This window comes from Sylvia atricapilla, chromosome 9 (genome assembly GCF_009819655.1).
Source record: "Sylvia atricapilla isolate bSylAtr1 chromosome 9, bSylAtr1.pri, whole genome shotgun sequence".
In the NCBI taxonomy this organism is placed as follows: Eukaryota; Metazoa; Chordata; class Aves; order Passeriformes; family Sylviidae; genus Sylvia; species Sylvia atricapilla.
The window spans coordinates 9,294,250-9,317,627 of NC_089148.1; the positions used below are offsets into that span (position 1 = coordinate 9,294,250).

A 23,378-nucleotide genomic window follows, 5' to 3' on the forward strand; every position below is an offset into this window, starting at 1 on the left:
TCCCATCCCCATCCCCATCCCCATCCCCATCCCCATCCCCATCCCCATCCCCATCCCCATCCCCATCCCCATTCCCATCCCCTGTCCCGGCCATCCCGGGGGTCTCGGGTGACGCTCTCGGGCCCCAAACCTGACCCCAAACCCGCGCGAGCCGCGGCGCCCCCCGGCGGCCAGCGCGGGAACGGCGCCTCCCCGCGGGGCGGTACTGGGCGGTACCGGGGCGGTGTCGGGGCGGTGTCGGGGCGGTACTGGGCGGTACCAGGGCGGTACCGGGGCGGTACCAGGGCGGTCCCGGGGCGGTTCCGGGCAGAGGCCCCGCCCCGTGTCGGCGGCGCGGCGGTGCCGAGGGCGGGCGGGCCCGGGGCGGTGCCGGGCGTAGGCCCCGCCCCGCGGCGGTGGGCGGGCGGCGGTGCCGGGGACGCGCGGTGCCGGTGCCGGTTGGCTGCGGGCGGTGACGGCGGGAGGCGGTGGCGAACATGGCGGCGGCGGCGGCCGGGGAGGCGGCGGCAGCGGCGGGGCGGCGCTGAGGAGGCCCGAGGCGGGCCGAGGAGTGGCGGGGCGGGCGGGCGGGCGGGGGCCCATGTGCGGTGGCGGCGGACCCCCCCCGCCCCCCACTACCGACGCCCGTTCGCAGCCAGGCGCCGCCGAGGCGGCTCTGCGGGCGCGGAGCGAGCGCGGCCCCGGCCCGCCGGCGGCGGCGGCGGCAGGATGAAGTTCGCCGAGCACCTCGCGGCGCACATCACCCCCGAGTGGAGGAAGCAGTACATCCAGTATGAGGTACGGCCCCGGGCAGGGCTGCGGGCGCCGGCCCCCGCGCCTCCCGCCGCCCGCCGTGCCGCGGGGCGGTGCTGATGGAGAGGCGGCGTGTGCGTGTGTGTGTGTCCGCCGCGGCGGGGAGGATGCGGCGCTGGGCACCGCTCGGCTGTCCGGTTCGTTAATTAATGAGTTAATTACCGCCCGTAACCTCTTGCCGGGGGGACAGAGGTCGGGGCACACGCGCGGTGCGGCGCTCGGCACCGGGAACCTCCGGCCCGGCTTCGGCACCGGCGCCGGTTCGCCGTGACTTTGAGAGGCTGCCGGCCTGCCAAGGGCGATCCCGCCGGGCTGGGCAGCTCCCGGCGCCCTCCCTGCCCTGCCGGGGACCACCGGAACCGCTGTGGGCTCCCCCGAGCCCCCGAAACAAGGCACCGAACCCCCATCAACTCCCCCGAGCCCCCGAAACAAGGCACCGAACCCCCATCAACTCCCGCTTCATGATGATTTTTGACTAAGGCTCTGCGTCTCGCTTTCACACTCGAGTCGGGGCTATTACGAGCACTGTTTGCACCAAGTTCTGCGGCATTAATCGTGAATTATCTGCAGAATACAGCGTTTTTCGGGCTTTATCGCACCAGCCTGCTAAAGGTCACGCTGATTGCTTCGTTTCAGATTTATCACACCGGTTCTGGGCTTGGGTTGAACAGGACGGAGCTGGAGGTGGTTGTTTGTAGTAAAACCATTTCCTATTTCAGCATCAGCAGTAAAAGTGGCAGGTGCCAGTGGTGACTTTTCCCACAAGTAATAATTAAATCTAGACAACGGGAAGCTGATTACAGGGCAGCAGTGATCAGCAAAACTTCTTGACTGATTGACTCAGTTAAAACCACGCAACGTTTGTAATTGTTTGAGGGCCTGTATTTTCTCCCTAGGACTATAATAGCAATTTATTTATACTATCCCTATTAATCTGTCTGCATTTGCGAGGAAAACCACATTCATCTTGGCTTGCTTTGTTGTAATGTCGGGCTTGAAAAGTTTATATCTGCCCTTTTCACTCTTCCTTTGTTTTCCTTTACCTGACTGCAGAGGAACGGATGTTTAAATAAAAGCTGCAGTTGGATTTGGCTTTACAACAATATTGTGATCTCCTTGAATTATGTGGAGAGCTAGATGGCCAAATAATGCCATCAGTCTTTGAGGAGGAGGAAAACCATTGTCTTGATAAAATAAAGGGCCAGCTTCGTTCTGCATCATGTCTCTGATGGGTTTTCCCCGTGAGAGTTGTCCTCTGTTCCTGGAAACAGAAAACTTGGATGTCTTCCTTAAGAGCAGCTTTGGAGGTGGGTCGGAGGGGAGGGCAAGGGGGAAATAAAAGGGTGAAAGATGTGGCTGCATGCTGAGCAAACAGCTGTGCAGAGAGGGGAAGGAGACCCAGTGAACTAAGGCACCTTGATTAATGTGTGAAGAGCTCTGCTGCTCCTCGGCCACTGTTTTCATTACGGGAGGTTAATTTTCAGCTGTTTTAACTAGGGCACTATTATTATGTCATTCTCCCTTTCTCCATCGCCGTTTAAAACGTAGATTTCAGTAAAAACTTCCTTCAAGTTGTTACCCTTTCTAATCACAAGTAATCACCTCCTTGGATAGACGGCTTAATGTGGAGCGAAGGAAAACACAAACCTCACCCTCCCTTTCAGTAATAACTTTCAAACTCTTTGTTTGCCTTGTTGCAGCTGGCTGGATGTGAGTCAGCCTCCTGCTCATGCATATTACAGTGATGGAATAGGCTGGCATTTATTATTCAGTAACTGGTGGTCGTGTGGGTGCGGTGCACAAAAGCCCAGCACTGCCTCCGTTTACTTGTTGATTATACCTGAGGCAAAAAGCACCCAAGCACTCCTTTGTCCAGAAAAATTCCCGGGTGTTGATTATCCAATGTGAGGTTAAACTTTGCCTGTGTTACTTGTGTGCCCTGCTGCTTACAGGAGATGTCACAGTAACATTTTAAAACATTGTGTGTGTGTATTTAATAGTGTTACAATGTTTCTTCACTTCACAGTTTATGTCTTTTCCTTCTTAATTAAAGCAGTGACCACCCTTTCAAAGTGAGAAATCTTGGTGGGTAGGTTTTTTAACTCTGAAAATATTCTTCCTGTTTCCAGAGTGTCACGTTCAAGATCACGGAATTCTGGAATGGTTTGGGTTGGAAGGGACCTTAAAGATCATCTTGTCCCACCCCCTGCCATGGGCAGGGACACCTTCCACTAGACCAGGGTGCTCCAAGCCCTGTCCAACCTTGGCCTGGGACACTCCCAGGGATGGGGCAGCCACAGCTTCTCTGGGCACCCTGTGCCAGGGCCTCTCCACCCTCAGGGAAGATTTTTTTACCTAATATCTGTTCTAACCCTGCTCTCTTTCAGTTTGAAGCCATTCCCCATGAAAGGACTAAAAGATGATGGAGAAATTGCTTTCTCTAGGTCGTTCTGTGTCTCAACTTTCTGCTTTGGTATTCGTAGTTATTGCCATTGGAGGGCAGGTGATTCCTGGAGTGTGGCAGCACCCAGGTAAAAGCACCCTGAGAGATCCTTGGATGGGATTTGGAGTGAGTGTGCCTGGGAGAGCTTTGCCAGTCAGACCAGGTATAGTTTGTTGGTGATAAGGTCAGAAAGAGAAATGGGCTTTCAGTTGGTGTTTAACAATTGGCAGTCCTCAAAGCTTCTTACCGTTAATGTGCTCTTTCCCTCCAAAAATAATCAATTTGAATATTCTAAGTGTGCTTGAAGGAAGTGTGGAAGTTGCTTGGGCTTAGGGTTGGTAGTCAGGGTGAGAGTTTTAGGGAGAGAAAAATCTATTAGTTTTCTGTAAACAGGCAAAAGTAAGATATATTTTGATAGGTATGACTTAGATTCTTACTTTCTTTCAGCAAAAGCTCTGTGGTGACCATTGCTGTACGTCTGCTTTTTGAGAAGGAGCCTTTGGTTTACAGAAAAGAGGGAAAATGGCAGTGAAGGCTGTTCTGTTTCCTTCAGCTTTTCCCAAGGACATCTACCATGACTGAGCCAGCAATAATGTGAAGCTTTACACAAACCTTGACTGACTTGGTTTGGCTTTGCATTCCAAATTTCCCCTTCTAAAGTATCCATGAAATGATGTGGATGTGCCTCACCCTGGCAGCAGCAGTGAAAAGGTTTGCTCACCTTGTTTTCGGGGATTGGGCAGTGTATTTTCCTCTGTAAAGTGAGTCACATTATCGTAGCCTGTTAAACTATAGCTGTGATATACACTGCTTCAGTGCATGTTTTGCCTGAAAAAGTTTTGGGCCATGAATTTACCCTTTAGTTCCTTTGGAAAAAAATACGAAAACAGGAAAAGCACGAAAGTAAACACAATGCCAACTTTTTTGTGTCAGACAACTGAATTCTCCTTTCCACATAGTGCTGAACAAATTCAGGTGACTCTTGCATGAATTTCAGTTGATGCTTTTTTTTTTTTTTTTTTTTTTTTTTTTGGCTGAGAGTGTGCTCTGCTGCATATAATGCTCATTTTTGATGCAGCGAAATATTGGGGTTGTTAGTCCTCTGTTTATCCACAAACTCTCCTGGGTTCTTTTGCTCTCGTGTCCCTCTCTGGATTGCTTTCAGGAGGAGAGCATTGCTGTGCCTGCTCAGAGTTCTAAGTGTAATGTGTGTCTGCACGTCCAGCTGATGGAACTGTACAACTCACTTGTACAGTTGCCAGATGGCTGTTTGGTTGCAGTTAATCTGGCCTGAATTTATTTGTCTGCAGAAGTCTGATGGTATTTTTATAGAAAAAGTACACAATACCTTTGATATCACAGTAACTGGGGAGGGAGGAGGAGCAGAACAGTTATTACAGGTGCAGAGTTCATGGGAGAGATGGGTAAAGGTGTGAGCAGGTGACCTCCCTTCTCTTTGAGAGAGAACCTAGGTTTTAAGTCCTTTTGCTGTGGCAGAAGGGGGCCAGGTTGCTGAGTTTTTAGGCATCATTTCTCCCAGGCACCACCTGCAGCAGGAAGTAGCTTGGGGCGAGAGGAAACTGGTAGCTGAGGTTGCCTGCTTGCCTTCAGAGTCTCTCTTGCAGAAACAGGCTTTCAGTTTTTGGGAGGTGGCCAATTCTGCTCGTCAAACCCAGCTTCATGATAGGCAGTTCACACCCAGGCTTGCCACCTCCTGACACAAATCTGTTGTGCTATTTCACTATTTGTCCTTCGGGCTGTTAGCGGACGAGCTTAGAGGAGCTTAAGTGGTTTGAAATACTCCTTTAAAACAGTGAGGGGTTTTTTTTGAGAGTTTCAGGGTTTTTGTTCTTGATTTTGTTGGCTGTTAAGGTCTGGTGGTTGCATTTTCAAATGTTTTCTTTTTTGCCTTTTTTTTTTCTCTCATATGTATTTAAGTTTGCTGATGATGCTGGCAGAGTCTAAAGCAAGGAAATAACCAGTTTTGTTTAGTTTGAGGGCAAAAAGAGTAATTCTTAAGTGTTTCACATTGACAGTGATGGATCACTTTTGTAAACGATAGTTCTAAAATTCTGTAATCTAGAGGACTAAATAGTTTAGGTGTAAAGGAGCCCTGAGTCTTTCACTTTCAGGTTATTGGTTTACTTATATAGGTCAGGAAAGGAATAACAAAATCTGCTGCCCTGCAGCTGCTACATTGTACTATGTCAGTCTGCATGGAGAGAGGTCTGTGGGACGACTGACACCTTCAGCTTTCAAGATTGTTTAGTGCAGGACTGTCAATGTTGTCCTTTTTAATTTGTTTCTTAAAAAATGACTGATAAAGCCAGAGAGAGGAATTACACTGAGTTTACCCCTGGGTGGGTTAAGAGATAAGTTTTTACTACAGTGACTTTCAATGTGCTGTCTCTTCTGGTTTATCCTGTGTCAGGCGATCGTAAATCATGGAAAAAGTTACAGGTAGGTGAGGATGACAACAGGGATGGAAAAGGAGAAAGACTTTTTGACTGCTTGGTGTGCAGAGGCAGATCATGTGCTGCTGACCAGTGAGTCATGGGGGTAAGGGGCTGAAGTGGCCAGTGCTCCTGAGGAATTTCAGAAAAGCACCAAGAGTAGAGGAGAACTGGGCTGCTGGAACGGGGATCATCCAGCAGTGGCTCAGTTGGGAAAACAATTATGCAAGTGACCTTTGTTGGGACCTCTGTGGACTCGGGAGCCAGACCTTTGAGAGATGCCAGAGCTGCCGGTGTAAGCAGCCACCTTGGCTATCTTGTGATAAACAGACTTGTCCTTTAGACCTTGTGTTTACCCAACAGGATCGTAACCACCGCGTTACAACAGCGCTTTCAGCTGCTGAGCTGCAGGGTTTCACCTCGAGGGTGTTGGGGGATTTGTCATTTAGGCTGGGAGGTTTTGTCCTGGGGCATTAGGACACACGCCTCTGCTATCTTTCAGGTTTATAGAAGTATGGGATATGTTGAGAATCAGACAGAATAGATAGGACCTGAGAAGACCTGAATTACTTTTTTGTCTTAGATTTCTGTGGGCTTTAAAGTGAGGGAATAAGATCAGTTTTTTTGTGGTGGTGGTGGTGGAGGAGGGTACTTCCCGTTCAGCATGGGCATTGAGATGTGAGGTGTGTATAAGCAAATCACTTTGTAGTAGGAATAAGTCCTTCCCTTTGGCTTCTAGTTCTAAAATTATGGCTCAGGTTACTCATAAAATCCTGGAATATTTTGAGTTGGAAGAGATATTTAAGATCATCTCGTTCCAACTCCCTGCCATGGGCAGGGACACTTTCCACAAAACCAGGTTGTTCCAAGCTCTGTCCAGCCTGGGCTTGGACACTTCCAGGGATGGGGCAACCACAGCTTCTCTGGGCAACCTATGCCACGACCTTTCCACCCTCACAGTAAAAATTTTTTTCCCTAATATTTTATTCAAACCTGCCCTCTGTCAGTTTGCATCCATCCTCTTTTGTCCTGTCATTCCTGGCCCTTGTCCCAAGTCCTTCCCCAGCTCTCTTGGAGCCCCTTTAGGCCCAGGAAGGGGCTCTAAGGTCTTTCCAGAGCCTTCTCTTCTCCAGGTGAACAGCCCCAGCTCTCTCAGCCTGTCTCCATAGCAAAGGTGCTCCAACCCTCTGATCATCATTGTGACCCTGCCCTGAACTCAGTTCCTTCAGTCATTGATCTGAATTCAGGTTATGTGGATGTGAGTAAGCACATCTTTAATCTGTGCCTGGAGTAATACCAGCCCCGTAACAACTCCCTGGAAAAGAGACCTTCCTGAAAGGAGCTGTAAGGCAGACAATGGTGCCTACAGGCTCTGAAACCTGATTCATTAATTAATTCTGGCTGGTGTTAATGTTGCCCTTCAGTTCCCACCTCTAGAGAAGGCTGTCACCCTTGGTTTCCTAATCTCCTGCATCGTGTTGTCTTCAGCTTTTAGCATGTATGTGTGGTTTTGTGCTCCTAATGTAACAGTGATGGGAAGTCCCCGAGGCTGCTTTTCCTCCATTTGCCTTGACAAACTCCTCTGTGTCACGCAACACTTCAGGTTTTGTTGTTATTTCTTCATTTTTTTAATGTAAAACCTTTAGCGTCCTACCAACTGGGAAACATTTTTCCGAAGGAAGATGTTGAAGTGTACAGTTGGAATAAATTTTATAGATTAGTAAGAGAACAGGCTTTAGACAAAGCAGTCAGTAAACATGAACCTGTTTCACTTGTGAACAGAAATACGTGTGATAGCCTTGACATCACGTACCATAGATTTCTGTGCCAGTCTGCAGGATAAAAGGGCTTTAATTGCTTTTGTTTTCAAACAGGCATATCAAAACAGTGTAATTTTTTTTTCTCTTTTAATACTAACTGTGTTCCTTGTTCTCTGCCTCTCCCTTGCAGGCTTTGAAAGAGATGCTATATGCAGCTGTGGACCAGGCCCCTTCTATAGAAGGTAAGCAAATTGTAACCCACAGTTGTGTTTTTCTTGGCACTGGGTTCTGGACACGTAGTCCTGCTACTTTTCCATCCTCAGACCTCCTAAATTGGTGAACTTAATATCCTGATGGGCAAATGCCTGGCCTTTCACAGCCTGCATGCTATTTTTGATTGTTAGAACTCTTTGTCCTCTTTCATTGGGACAATAAATGTCTTTGTATAATTTGAGACAGCAACAGCTGGATTCCTCTGGCTTATAAGGTCATTCAGTGGTGGAAGTATTTTCTTCATTGCTTGAGAATAGAGCTTTGTTTTCCTGTGAGAGCCAGCCACTCTGGGAGATAGCTGTGCTGGAGAGACACTGGGTCCTGGTTTGTTACTGGTGATTTGAGCTGGAAGAGTCTCATCCTTTTGTTCTGTGTCCTCCCTGAACGCTGTGCTGCCTCTCCCATGTGGACATGAGTATATCTTCTTGTTTGCATGTGTTTATTGCCTCTGACTGCTCTAAATTATTCTAGCAAGGTGTTTGGTATTAAGCTCACTGCATTTTAAATAGTTTGTTTAATTAAGTGATGATCTGTGCAAAATTTCTTAATGGAGCGTTTTACTTTCTGTATCTTTCTTGCTTTTGTTGTCTTTAAAGTAGAGTGAAGAGTGTTTTAAACACTGAAGAGTGTTTGCCTCCTGACTTTCTTGCCCTTCATGTGGATTTCCAACTGCTTTTTCCTTACCTGTATTATTTTCACTTTGATTGCAGAGTTAATTTTACTAATTTCTGAACACGGCTCTGGGCTTCTTGTATATTTTTAGAGCAGGTGAACAAGTGCTGGTGTAATCGTCTAACATCAGTAATGCTGGTCACTCTTCATGTTAGCTCATTAATTACTTCCCTTTTGTTGATTAGAACTGGGAAATGAGGTGTGGCGTAGTTAATATAATGTGATTTTTAAAAAAAAAATTAACTCAACTCCACCTGCTCTTCGCTTAGAATTTTAAAACCAGAGCTGCAATAATTAATAGTTTAGGAGAGTCTGTATGGGATGGGGCAGTCTGTCCTTAAAATCTTCAGAACTGCATTCCAAGCTGAAAACTTTGTGGAAGCAGTGCTCAGGCAGGTGTAATTTTTAGATTTAACCTGACACTTAGTAGCTCACTCAACTCATCCAGCTTATTTTGTTGAGAGAATCGCACGTTTCTCTAAAGTACAGGTCCTAGAACTAGGTATCTAAAGGTTATGGTCCTAGAATCCAAAATCTGTGGGTTATGTTTGGAAAACTCAACATACACCGGCAAAGAGGAAGGTCTTGCTTTATTATTTTAAGGTAGCAAAATTGCATAAAACCCACCCACAAACCTTTTTCCCCAACAGCATAAGAGTAAGAGGAACTGAAGTTTTCTGTGTAGACCAGGCTGACTATAGTGACTTTTAAAGACAACTTACTGATGTTTTTGAAAACCCAGCAATATTTTTATGGAAGACTGAAGCAATTACAAGACTTTTTTTTTTCTTTTCTTTTTTCTTTTTTCCCTCTCTCTTCTGTCCATTGGTTTATTATTGACAGTGTGAGCGAATGGTATGTGTGTGTGCTAATGGAACTTTGTAGTCTGATGTTGGAATGTGACTTCCTGGGCTTGGCTAGGGTTGTGTAGGATTTCAAGGTGGGCCTGAGTTGCTTGTTGTCAAGTGCTATAATTCACCATTTTGATTTCTTTATTTTCAGCGCTTGTGTTACAGTGGTGTTCTGTAGTGTGCTGAGATGCTTGTGTGTAAACACATTTGGCAAAGCAAGAGGAGGTAAAGAATAAAATTATACTGTGTTTATGCTCTTTTAAACACTGGTAGAATTTTAACTTGTGCTTTTGCCTCCTTTGATGCTTTAAAAACCCCAACAAAAGGAAAGCAATGACTTAAGACAGTTTCCACCAGTAGAACAATGTTCTGTTCACTTTTGAAGGGGTTGAGTCTTTTTCCTCTGTACTGTAGAGAATATAATCCCAGCTGTTTTGAACCACTCCTATTTAAATCTGTCTGCCTGACTCGCCCTTAAGTCGAGAGCAGTTACACTAATTCCTTCACCTTTTGTGCTGGAAATGAATCTCAAGCCTTTTTTCCATCCCTGTTGCTTTACATCCATCTGTTTTTCAAGCCCTTCTGCCTTTGTTCACAGAAACTTTAGGCCAGGTTTAGTGTAGGTTTAGACTGCACACAAGCCATGCCCAGAACACTGCTCTAATCTTTACCAGAGGAGATATGGAGCAAGTTCCTTGCATTTTGGGAGGAAATGCAGTAGCTGTTGTCAGGGGCTGGCTGTTGGCCTGCATGTTTCCAGTTTAATATGGATTTTGCAATGGATACTTCTGCGTTATTTTAAGCTTAGCACAGAGACTGTAGGGCTGTGCTGCTGAAACCCAGCCTCCCAGTATGAGCCTGATGTAATCTCACTTTAGACTGGTCTAACTAAAATCCATTTGCTAATTCATCTCGGTGATCACAGACACGCTGCAGAGCTCCAGGGTTGGCTTTGATTTACCTTGTATGAATTGTAAGCTAATCTTTGGATAATATATTGGATTGTGAAGACAAGGGAGTTTTGTACAGCAGAGCTGAGGCTGTTCCTGGTTCTTATTCTGCTCGGCTGGATGTGTGATCTGGCATTTGTGAATGAATTTCTTAGATTTCTGCTGCAGGCTGCTTACTATGTCAGTCAGTAAAATTTGTGTAGAGACAGAAATCCTTCCTATTGCTTAGTAGAATGCTGGAAGCACTTTGGAAATTCTTTAGAACAAAGAAAAAAATGTGCTATCCAAGCAAGGCATGTTGTAAATAATAGGCAAGGCAGGTAATAGGTGAGACATCCATCACAAACAGCTTTCTTTGGGTTTGTATTTAGGCATTTTCTGTTTGTGGGTGGGTAAAAAAGCCTAACTTCAGAATGACTCTTTAAGTTCTGCAAGGGATAGTTGCTTGTGCTACTTGTGGACAAAGTGCTGCTGGGAAGAGGATCTTGGCTCTAAATTGTGCAGTTTATTCTGTGTGAATATGAATGTATGGTGATACTTCTCGCTGTGCTACATTGAATCACATCTTTGTCTATCTGCTTTTTCTTATTTTTGGGTAAAAAAACAGACTGTGATTTTTAACAAAAAACCTTATAGAGGTGGATAAACAAAACCTCTCAAGGCTGTGTGGTAGGAGGACGTTGTTGACAGCTGTCCCCTCACACAATTGCAAGGTGCTGTGGCTCCCTGTGTTTCATGAGACTTATTCCAGACCGTAGCATGTCTTTTTTGGCGGTTCCTAGCTGTACACATAGAATTTCTTTAATTTCTTCAAAGATACATTTTTTTTTTTCATCCATCTGTCTCCTTTGTAATGACAGTTTTTATATGCCCGTGTTATTCCTCCAGATGCTCCTCATCTTTTTACAAGGCAATCCCCAGATGGAAGGTGCACCATCCTTCCACCTGAGCAACATCTGTACTAAATTAGTGTTCAGTCTGTTAATTCAATCCTGTGCACATCACTGGAAGAGGCGTCAAGTGATGCTGGATTCCCAGCTGTAGGGTGAGACTTGCTTGGCTTTCTGAAGAGTTCTTTGGAGCGTGTTTGCTTCCTTAGCTGTTTGTTGTGTTCTGCTTGCTGTTACCCCAGCAAGGGGGATGAGTGGATGGTGCTCCCAGGATATCATTCACAGCTCCTGAGTCCCTGTGGCACAGCAGGAAGGCTTGAAAGCCAGACCAGGCACCCTTTTTTGACCTTAAGATACCCTTAGCAAGAATCTGTGATGATTTAGAGGCGAAACCCGAGCATGGCTCTGTTTTCCTCTGAGGCAGAATGTGCAGTGCTGCAAAAGCATGAAATTCTGACCTCACTGGGAGTGTGCTTTTTTTTTTTTTCTTTTTTTTTTTTTTCTCTTGTCCTCCCTCTGCTTCCTGTTCCATTTGTCACCTAAGTAAAACAGGTTACTGGACCACTCTTGCTCGGAGTGCTCCTGATTATTCCACTTGGTGAGCAGATGTGTCGGCATCTCCCCAAGCTCCTCCTCAGCTGCAACGGACATGAAAAGTGAGGCTGTAAATTATTCATCCTCGTTATCTGCTCGAATGGGCAGAGGCCACTCTAAATATTACTTCCTAGAATATTTGCCTTTCAGGTATTTAAATTTATCCTCCCTTTAATGCTTGCGTAAACAAATATTGTTGTTGTAATATCAGATGGTACAGGAGCGTCCTGTTGTATCCTCTTACTGTGGAAATGACTTAATCCCAATCCTGAATTCCAGAGGCATCTTTCAAACAAGGATCACAATGGTTCTGTGGGGGTGGAATGGTGTATTGGGGTAGAGCTGGGGAGTACAGGTGCTCCAGGGTAGAATTCAAACCCCAAAGTAAGAGGTGGTGTTAAGGCAAGGTGAACTGGTAGGGGAAAAGCTTTAGTGGTGATAGACATCCTCTGCTGGTGCCTGTAATCTTTATGGTCACCTGCTTACTCGTGGTGGATTAGGAAAGCAAGAGGTGCAAGTTTAGGACATTCTGAGAGTGCCAGCACTGGCAGTGTGTCCCATGTTATCCCACCCTTGTTTCTGCTTTCATTTGTAAAGCCCTTGCCCTGTTAACTGACAGCTACAGATCTTTAGTTTGGATTTATTTGTGTTATTGAATAAACAATACAGTATTCTTTAGGAGGATAAATAATCTTTGTGAATAAGTAGGGTATGGGACATGACATTCTTTTTCTTTCCAGAGGAAGTTATGAGCCTGACAGTTTTTGTTATATGCAGACATGCTTTGTAGGGTTGATCAAAGGCTTATGATTTGTCTGTATATATGCAGATATCTTCTTTTTATTTCAAAATAAACATTTATTTCCAATTGCACAAGCTTACTTTGTAGCGGCTTGAGGTTTTGTTTACATGGGAATGCTTAAGGCTTAAAAGAGTCTTCAACAGAAGTGCTACACATCAGAAGCAGCCACAAAGAGATTAATGCTTTGTCTTTATTTCAGCATGTTGTCACACACCCATGGGGACAGGGGGTTTGGTGTCCTACACCCCAGATGCAGGGCCTTGATTCTGTCTAGGCTGTAATACAGTCTGGAGGCTTCTGTATTTATAATTAGTATGTAAACTAACCAAAAAAAAAAAAAAAAATCCCATGACAATCCTCTTCTCAGTTGGAGACCTGATGCCAGGTATTGGATTAGCTGTAGAAAAATAGGTTATTGGGCTTGTGGAAAACGTTAGCTCCCAGAGTGTGCACACGATGGACAGGAGGAGAACTTGGCAGCATACCAGCATTTAGAGAAGGAGGTGATGTCTGGTTTCTCTTCCCCTGGAGCAATAAAATTTGAAAGGTAAACAGTGCATATGGTTGGAGTAGGGTCCAGAGAGAACAGCTGGATGCTCGCTAAAATATTTGGAGCACAGATGCCTGTGTGAAAACGTGGAGTGCTGTGTGTTCGTGTAGAAGTCATTCTGCTGTCAGCAGCAGTGCAGTGCTCACAGAGACTGCTTTGTACCAAGCCCTGCCACTTTCTGTGCCTTCAGAGCAGCGCACGGCCGCCCACGCTGCTGGTGCAGTGACTTCCTCTGAGGTGATGAGCACCAAGAGGCTGGGCTGTGCTTCACCAGTAACCAGTGTGACGTGGATGTGGAGTAAAGGTCAGGTTGGGCACTGAGCTGGAGCCACAGAACGGAATCAGAGAGTGGTTTGGGTTGGAAGGAACCTTTGTAGGTCATCTAGTCCAAGTCCTTCTGCCATGGGCAGGGACACCTTCCACTGTCCCAGGCTGCTCCAAGCTGTGTCCAACCTGGCCTTGAACACTTCCAGGGGTAGGGCAGCCACAGCTTCTCTGGGCAACCTGTGCCAGGGCCTCTCTGTGAAAAAACCATCTTCCTTTTGTGAAATCTGAACTGTCTTTGAGATTAAAACCATTACCCCCTGTCCTAAGACAAGAGGCTCTGCTAGAAAATCTGTCCCCAGGCTAATGACCTGATTGAGTGATAAAAAGTGACTTGTTGGTTGTGGAGGCCATCAGGCAAAACAAGGTTTGATGTCACTACTGTCCCATAGACCACAGGTTCTCAGGCTGTGGTCTGAGAGTGCTTTCAGGGCCTGTGTGCTCAGGGGCCTGTGCTGCCTGCAGACACTGTGAACTCTTTTACTTCTTATAAACCACTAGTTTCAGAAAGTCTCCTGGAGCCTCCCTGGGGCTCTTGGGCGGCTGTGGGACCATGCAGGGTAACCAGGAAGGTCATGGGGGGTAGGTGGTTTAGCAGGTTGATCACCATTTCTTTATGAAGGAAGCTTGTGGTTGCAGTCAGTGGAAATGCTGGACTTGCTCACCCTTTCCATTTGTCCCATGGCCAGCTCATGGCTGTTTCTCTGCTTCATCTGTGTGGACAAGCCTGGAAACTTGTGTTGCTGCTGAGCAAGCCTTCTGCCTTTTCCTCTGCTTTGTGGTTCTATGTTCTGTGCAACTCCAGCAGCAGCTCAGACTGCTCTGACACATTCATGTTACGCGAGGAACTCGAGTCCTAAATGTATCAAAGAACAGGCTCAAGGCTTAGGAACAGGCAGTTAATTGAATCATAGAAGATTCTAAGTCAGAAAGGATCCACAAGGATCGTGGAGTCCCAGCTCTTATCCCTGCACAGGACCATCCCCAAGAGTCACACCGCGTGCTTAAGAGCACTGTCCAAATGCTGCTTCAGCTCTGGCAGCTTTAGTGCTGTGACCACTGCCCTGGGCAGCCTGTTCCAGTGCCCAACCGCCCTTGGGATGAACAACTTTTTTCCTAATGTCCAACCTAAACCTCCCTGACCCAGCTGCAGGACATTCCCCCCCTGCCCCATCACTGGGCACCAGAGGGCAGAGATCAGTGCCTGCCCTTCTCCTTCCCCTCCTGAGGAACTTGTGGACTGTGCTGAGTCTCCTTTTCTCCAGGCTGAACAAACCCTCAGCCTCTCATATGGTTTTACCTCTAGACCCTTCATTAGACCTTCATTCATCTAGACCCCCCCAGGCCATTTTGCTCTGTAATTTTATCCTGTACCCTTCCTTTCTTTCCTTCAGCATCTTTTGGTATTGAGTGCTAAGAGGTGTTAAACCCAGGGTGATCCCGGAGCTGGGTGTAGTGCAGGAGGTAATGGTGGAAGCTGGGCCTGGCAGTCCAGACTGACCCACAGGAAAGGGCTGGACTGATGCCTTGGGAGGGCTGACCTGGAACTGAGACTGGACAGAGCTAGAGAATAAAGTAGGTATTTATTGAAAGGCCTCCAGGATCCACCTTGGGCAGGGCTACACCCAAGGTGGACTAAGAATGGTCACAAGGTGGATGGCCAGTCACAAGGTCTCACATTTTTATAAGTTTTGTTCCATTTGCATATTGGGGTTTAGTTGTCCACTTACAGCTTCAGGTTGTGAGGTCCCATCCTTCTTGTTCCTCCCTTCAGCCCACTGTTGTTTGTTCTGTTGGGCCTGAAAGTTGTTATTGGTCTTCAACAGGCAAAGGATTTGTTTTCTCTCCCTGCTCTGTGAAGAGAGCTGACTAACAGTATGAGGCTCAGAACTGCAGCCCTGGGCAGCACAGAATCAGAAAGATATGGAAACTAAAACTTTAAGCATCAGGACCTAGAGGCAGGTTTCTCTGGCAGGACTGCAAACCTTCTGCTGCAGAACGGGTGTAGGTGATTCCTGAATAATGTGTGTAGGGTAACAGCAACATCACAAATGCTCAGCTGTGCCTTTTTCTTTTTTTTTTTTTTTTCCTTTTTCCTTCCTGCATTTGCTTTCCCATACATTAAGATGCATGCCAGTCTGTGGTTAGAGGAATTAACAGTGCTTGCAATTTAGCTGGAAATTGCCTGGTTTCGTGTTAATGGTCAGAACTCAAGGGTTGGAAAGTAGATTTGCAAAGCTGGATGATAGACAGCAGTGAGATATCAGGCAGCACAGTGGCTGTACACATGAAGAGCACTACACATGTTTATGCAGGAGGCCAGTATTTATTGCTTTGTTTCAAAAAAGGCCTTCACTAGACATCTTAACAGCAAGATTTAGTGCATGTGTGAGGCAGCCTCTGGCTTTCTAGTCATTCCTTTGGTGCTGTGTTTGATATAGGTGACTTGAGTTATTAGACAATTAAGATTTTTGGATGAGACTGCAGCTACTCAGTGAATAATGCAACATGAATTAAGTTTGATTGGTTTCTCCCTCTTTAAAAATGCATGCTGTGGGCAAGGGAATGGGCAGAGTATCCCTGGAAGGAGATTTCATTCTTCTTCATCATAGCTGCTTGTAAGATGCCTCAGAAAAAATGGCCAGCATGCCAGTGGCTGTGGAGTGGTGACATCTCTGTGTGGTGTGGTGGAGGACCAAAGGCTGTCCCTCTTCCTGGAGTGGTCCTTTGTGTTCTCTTAATCTGCTGTAAGGCCACACCACGCAGAGACTATTGCACAGTTGGTCTCTCAACATGAGAAGGTCTCTTTGCTTAACGGATTTTACAATTAGCATCCATGTGGCAAAAAGTCAGCCCAGTCCTGGTGACGTGTCTTTCCTGATTTCTGAAGAAAATGAAAGCTAGTTGCGTATTTCACCTGTGGCGGGTTTTTTAAACACTGTATCTGTAGCCTTACAGTTTGAGGTCCAGCAGATAATGAGTTCATTTTAAAATGTAACTGTGCTTTTTGTAAACACATAATCTTTAACTTTAGGTACAGCTTAAAACTGCAAAACTACAGCATCTTGGTTTTACAAAGCCACTGTTAAAAAAATACTTCAAAAATTTCTATATTATTCTATTTATTACACAGCCATGTAGTTAAGATATTTTAGATTGTTTTATGCTGCCTTTGTTGAGTGAGAACCTTTTTTCTCTGAATTAGTACAGCCTAAGTGTGAAAGCCTGATCCTATAATTCAGTTCTTTTGGGAACTGAGAAGGGGAAACCATGGAGAGGTATAAAGCATATTTTACTAACCTCTGGTATGACAAGAGTACATAGAATTCCTTAGTTGTAAGGCAGCAGCACCATGAGTCAGAGTTTTCTTATGTTTAACTAAAAATCATAAAGAAAACTGCATGAAAATACATAAATTTACTTTCTAAAGTGGTTTTCCTCTGTCCAGGGTGGTGACTGGGATCACAGAGGGCACAGGCATCACTGGGATGGTGCAAAGCCTTTTTGGGCACTGACTCTTCTGGGATTGTGCAGTCAGCAGCTTGACTTCCCCTCTGCGAGGGGGAAGCCTTGTTTATCTCCTAGGAGATGGAAAACCAATTTCTGCTTCTTGATGAGAAGCTGGCAGACTATTTGACTAAACAAGAGAGGCAAGGAAGCATGGTCGAGAAAAGGGGAATATAAATACCAATATAAATGCAATTTATTTTGCATGTGCTATATAGCCCCAGGCACACGTTTTAGAGGGGGAGTGAGAATTTTTTGCATGCTGAAATGCCAGCTCTAAATAGAAAAAGAGGCAAATTTGACATCCAGACTGTGTTTATAACCTTGGTTTTATTTTTTACTGTAATTGCTTTTGCATGCTTTTATAAATGCTCCTAATGTCTTTGTGGGGCAAAGTGCAGAGGAGCTGCAAAGATCAGCGTGGGTGAGCTGATAACTTGGGATCTGTCTTGTCCCACAGCTGCAGACTTGTTCTGACATGTGGCCAAGGCTGCTATTCTGGAGCCTCCTTGCTGGGATCCCATCCCTGCACAGCTCTGCCGAGGCAGGGAGTTCAGTGCCAGCCTCTCTGCTTGTCAGTCCTGTCATGGGCCAGCTACAGGGGAAAAATGGGCAGTGCAAAAAAAAAAACCCAACCAAACTCTCTTTTTAATTTTCATTCTCTCCTGTTCCAGCTTGATTGATCACTTGATTGGGTTTGTTATGAATTTCTTTGCTTTGAATGCCGTGTGTCAGGGCATCAGCAGCATGTATGGTGTGGTTGCTGAGTGAACCCAGGTCCTTTTTGGGCTCAGCTGTAGGAGTGAGTCACAGCAAGGCAGTAAAATGGGGTAATAGTGAGCAGAATTGGCTGATGGACCTGTAAAGTGAATTCTGTAAATAGCTTAATGGAATGGGGCTTGTACTTCAGTGTTTTGGTGTGACTTTGTCTTCCTTAATCAGCAATCAGAAAGCAAGGAGAGAAATAATCTGAGAGCCTGATATGGCATTCCATGTTATTCCATGGTCCTTGAACTCTGCAGCAGTCCAAGGCAAAGGTTTGCTTTCTCCCCTGCCCAGCCACAGGTGAACACATTTCATTAGAAGCCTTGGCTGGGGCTGCAGCTTGGCTTGCTTCTGTCTGCCCCTTGGTGAGCAAAGGTGCAGGAAAACAACTTTTGGAACAAAACAACTTCCATGTGCTTCTGAAGCCTTCAGGAGATTGCATCTCACTCTCATTTAGAGACAAGAAGGCTTCCCAGGGAGGACAAAGGAAAGGAAAAATCAAAATACCTTTCATTTGTCTGTGATCAAACTGGATTAAATCGTGCTCACAGGTGATATTTTTGTACACAGAGATTGCATTTTGGATGCTGGAAGTGATGATTTTGACAGCCATTTATGGTGTGGATTCAATTAATATGACATCAGTAAGACTTGTTTATTAAATCTTCGTGTTTCAAAGGTTAAGCCAGTAAAATACAGATTGTGAATGAAATTTTGAGCAGTTGGAGGCAGAGAGGATAGAGACAGGATGCTGAGCTTGAAGGGCTTGCCACACCTGATCAGCCCCCATCTGCTGTCCTGATCATGCTGAAAAGTGACTGCTGGTTCTGGTCAGCACTTCAGATCCTGCAAAAATACTCCATGCATCAGGTGTGAGTTTTAGCAATGTATCAGCAACAGGGAGCCTGCCACAGCTTTATTGCTGTTCTCTTCAGCAGATGTCCTTTTTGTGGTGAGGCCTCGGAAAAGGAGGGAGCGAGGAGTGTGGTGAGGGGAGAAGTGGAGGGTTGGTCTGTGTGCAGGAGCTGATCAGGGCTGGAATCCTGCTGCCTGGCTCACATTTCCCTGGGTGTGAGGGCACTGTTCTCCCCCAGCTGGTGCCTTTGGCTCTGGTGTTATCTGCACCCATGTCTTCTTGGAGGGGAAGATCAGTTTGCTACCAGTGGTGTTAAATAGGACTTTGAACTCAAGCCTCAAAGGCTTCAAAATTTCTGACAAAAGAGCTTTCAACTTTTCCCCTCCCGTTTTAGAGATCCAAATACGGCTCAGCTGGAATTGGTCTGTACCAGTTTCCCTTTCAGTTTGTTCTGCTTTCAGGCAGCTCCTCCGGGTTCAGTTCCAGGTGTTGTTCTCAGCAGGCTGAGCAGGGTAGATGTGGTGGCAGCACTCGAGGTGGAGCACATGTTCTTCCAGCTCAGGAGGAACCCAGCCCTGGAAGGGGCCTGATCTGGGCTTGGACTTGCCTAAGCACAAATCTGTAATGAATTAATCATCAGGCAGAGAATTCACTTCCCTGGGGACATGGGGAGGGAGGCTGGTACAGCCCAGCTGTCAGTCAGGGATTGCTGATGCAGGAACTCTTCACCAGCTGAGAAGGTTCCCCCTACTGTTGGTAATATAATATGATATAAAATATAACATATTAAGGCTCAGTTGCCAAATCCTTTAGTGTGGTATTTCAGTAGTACCATGAGTCCTTCATGTCGAGCCTATGGTCTTTTTTACCCAACCTACAGGGATATGTTAACTGGCTGCTTTAAAACCAAAGGCAGCAAACCTTAATTGTAGCAACTCTGCTGTCTTCTACATGTGAGGCAATTTTATTGAATCCTTTCTGTGTGGTCAGCAGGGCGTGCCAGAGGGTTTTGCCATCTCCATCCATTTTGGGAGTGATTTCATGGTTACTGAGGTATATGGGTCATAATGGGGTGAGTTTGTGAAGAGATGTTTCTGCTCTGTCACCCTCTTACCACCTTGGCCATGGTTCTCATTTTGTTCTGGTTTATTTTTCCCCTCTTGTTTCGCATTCAGTGGTAGCATGTGGCTCATGGTGGCTGGTCTCATGTGTGATAATTATTTTCCAGGATGTTGGGAAGCTTTATCAAGTAAGGAAGGGGAATTACAGCATTGTGTGCTGTTCTGTACATAATTAGCCCAACATCTCTCTGAGCTTTTCACTTACATGCGCTGTTTCTGTCTTTAGAGTGGTTTAAAAAGGCTTGTGTCATTATTCTTTTCCTGCCTTCTGCATTTCCCCAGCATAACTCCCAGCTATGCTGATCCTTTGGGGAGCTGCCGTTATGGCTCTTGGCCAAACTCTCCATTTTTCTGATACCTTTGCTGGACAAGCACCATGTGCAGTAGCAGATAAATGAGTGATTCCCTCCTGTAGCAAGAGGAAGTGGTACAAGGACTTCAAGATAATGGTTGTTACTGTGGGCTTTCAATTTATTATTTTTCTTAATAGTGAGTAGTGCATTGCAAATTTTAGCTTCAAGTTTGCCTTAACTTTTTGGCACCCAAAGGGCTTCATTTTTGTTAAGTCTTACACTGAACTGTGTTGGAAGTGCAAAATTAACATATTGCAGGGGGATTTATTCTGCGCACTGCAGGAAGATGAGATTTCTGTGGAAGTTTTTATTTGCACTCTTGTCTCTGAATATTTTGCAGTTACTTCAGCCATGGTCATTTTGGAGCTTGAAAACGGTGTTCTTGTGAGAGCATAGTCTAGAGAATGAAGTATTCACTTTCTGTTGCTGTGATGTTGCTGTTTCATCACTTTATACTAATTGCAGGAGATCCACTTGAAATAATCTAATTGAAAAAAAAAAAGGGGGGGGAAAAGATGTTTAGACATAGTGCTGAATGCACAACTTCCTTAAGTTCTTTTGCAAATGTCTATCAGACCTTGCAGTCCTCATGTGACTCTCTTGTTGTGGGATTTTTAAATAGAGGAAGTGAAACCAAACCTCTCAGAATAATGTCTGAGGTCAGTACAGGTTTTTGTCTTCTGTCTTTTAGGAGTTCCTTGTGGCATTATTTTAATTAATTATTTTTTGTCAGATGAAAATAGTCAGCTGTAACAGAATGGAGAAAACTGCCACTTGTGAGTTCTCTTCCCATTCTTCTCTTTACTTTTTCCAGTCCATAGGCTAGGCTAAGGCAATACATCTTGGACTGCTTGGTAACTGGTGTTTTGTCATTCCCCTTTTTTCAGTTTTAAGTTTATTTACAGAAAGTAGCAAAAATAAGGAAGTACTTCACGTGCAATACTTAATTGTGTGAGTGTTATGTATGGTCAGAATTGACAACTTCTCTTTTTAAGGTTTGGGTTGGGTCATGCCATCATTCAAGCTTTAATCTTTCAAGACTGACATTGTTGATATTTTTTAATACTGAGTCCTACTTCTGGATTTTTAGTTTGAACTCCAGTTCTGCTGTGTTGGAAGCGAGCGCAGCTGCTTCCCACTTGGATTGCACAGCCCTAATTCTTTCTGCTTTGCATGATGTTGCCATGAGCTTCCTTGGAAAGTTGGTTTATCTAGCTCTTCAGTTTCCCCTGTTGAAGGGTGGCAAGAGGTTATTTGAACTGAAAACAAAGGCTCAGATAGCTATTTGAAATCTAAACAGAGCGAGGAGTGTGCCATCTGAGAGCCGCTTCTCTCTGTTTTAGCCGGTGCTAGTCTTGCACACCAGACTTGGGGGAATTTTTTGTTGGTGGGGATGAAGGTTCCCAGTTGGGTTGCAAAGCCTGTGGCTGTTTCTGAAGAGAGGAAAAGAGGAGGCAGAGCCCACCCACCTCCGCCCAACGACCTTAAATTCATCTCCTGGGCTTTCCTTCAGTGCGTGGGAGGAAAAACTGTCTGCTGGGATCCTAACAGAGAAATGGCCCGTTTAATAACCGTTCTGTACATCTATTTATTTATTTACAAATAATCTTGGTGTGTAATTAAGGAAGGCAGCTCTGTTCCGTGCTGCCTGGTGCTCACTTCCAGGCTGGGAGCTGCACGGGATGAGTGACTGCAGGCGCTGACGGCTCCGCGCATCCGTCTGTTCCAAACAAGCAGCTCTGCAGCTGATCAAAGCAGGAGGATTGGGCTGCTCCCGTGGAATTAAACTGCTGAGGATGGGATAAACAGCAGCTCTGAAGCAGGCCTACCTGGACTGACAGGCTTTGTTGTCAACATGATAATGGGAATAATTTGGTTTGGGGTTTTTTTTTTTTTTTGGTCTTGTTTTGTTTTTAGTAGAGGCGGTGTTCTTTCTAGTGGAATATTTGCTCTTCGAAGCCCAAACAACTGGGTTGCTCCTGATGGAAAGTTGCATTGCACACAGTTCCATATGCAGTGCGAAGTTTATCTTCATCAGGCTGCAAGAAGTGCAGGGCATCCTTTGTGGGTGTGGGTTTTCCAAACACTTTTCTTATAAAGAGGGTTTTTGGTTTGCACACATGTGTTAATAGTCAGGATTAAAACCTGCATGGATACTCTTGTGTCTGTCTTATAAAGCAGCATAATTATCTCAGACATGGAGAAGAATAGGAAAGTAGCAATATGTCACGGATTACACTTGCCTTTTGGGCTCTAGATGAGAAGTCAGGTTGTCTTTTCCACTCACACATTTCTGCTTTTTTAATTCACCAGATATTCTCAGCTAAATGGCATTTATTTAGGTAGCCCTATTCAAAGGCAGTCCTTTTGTTTTCTCTTTAATACTGCTTTTTATTCATCTAGAGTGCACCTCTATGCATAGTAAGTACTTGATATGAGCCCATATAATCATCTTAATGTAAAAAGAAATAGCTTTCAGAACAAATGAATTCCTTCACGTTCCGCATTTAAGCATTTAAAATTATTTCCAAAATCCTAGTTCTAGTGGGTTGAGTTGAAATTTATGCAAGTCTTACAGTTTCGGGGACCCATTAAGTAATAAGATAAATAAATGAACAGCACAAACTTTTATCTAGTGTTTTTGGAATTCTGTGGAAATGCAATTGTCTCTGTCTAGAAAGAACCAGTGGAAGAACTAAACCAGCTGCTATGAGCTGTGGCCTCCTCTTTTGTGCACAGTGAGGTTCTTGTCTCTTCTCTTTCATTGTTGTTTTATTTCAGGTTAGAAACCAGTAAGAAGTCAGAGTTCCCTGTTAAATCAAGAGTAGAAATACGTCAACGTGTCTACTACAATCTGTTTCCACTTACTGCTCCTGTCAAATTGGTTACATTCACAAAGTACAAGTAGCATTTGTGATACAGGATCATTTTTAAAGGCAGATTTTGTGTAATAGCTTTTCCTTGTCATTTTATTTTTATTACAGCTTTCTTCTTACTGCATAGTGAGGAATTTTACGTCTGGAATAGGATTTGGTGTCTGATTCTTTGACAAGCTCATTTTGAGTCTGGCTGTGTCTTATTTTTATCGATTATGGTGTTTCTTTTATGTTTTTCGGGAACCTAATTTAGTAGCTGAAGACAATTGTGTATTCTGTAAAATATCAGTGCAAGAGTTTGAACTTGGTTTATGTGCTACAGCTGGGGAGTGGAGGAGGAAGAGGAGGCAGCAGAAAACTCTGGTTTGCTTTCTGGGCAAGGAGTGAATTCCTGCAGAAGGCATGGTGCTGAGCAAGGGGGAAAACCAAGATGATGGTCCTGAGCTCTTTCACTCCTTGTGCTCATTAAATCTTGTAAAACTTGTTGGGACTGTGACTCACTTTCTTACATAGGAGAGAGTAAGGTAACATGAGTAAGCTCAGAGG

General features: G+C 45.2%; 1 protein-coding gene across 1 annotated transcript in view; it reads left to right on the plus strand.

Moving 5' to 3' along the window:
- The first annotated feature begins 480 nt into the window (after positions 1 to 480).
- Positions 481 to 23,378, plus strand: part of XPR1 (xenotropic and polytropic retrovirus receptor 1) — a 107,691-nt gene continuing 84,793 nt past the window's right edge. Inside the window, 2 exon segments of the mRNA XM_066324741.1 lie at positions 481 to 777; positions 7,639 to 7,690. Coding sequence (XP_066180838.1) covers positions 709 to 777; positions 7,639 to 7,690 — 121 coding nt within the window. The 5' untranslated portion in view covers positions 481 to 708.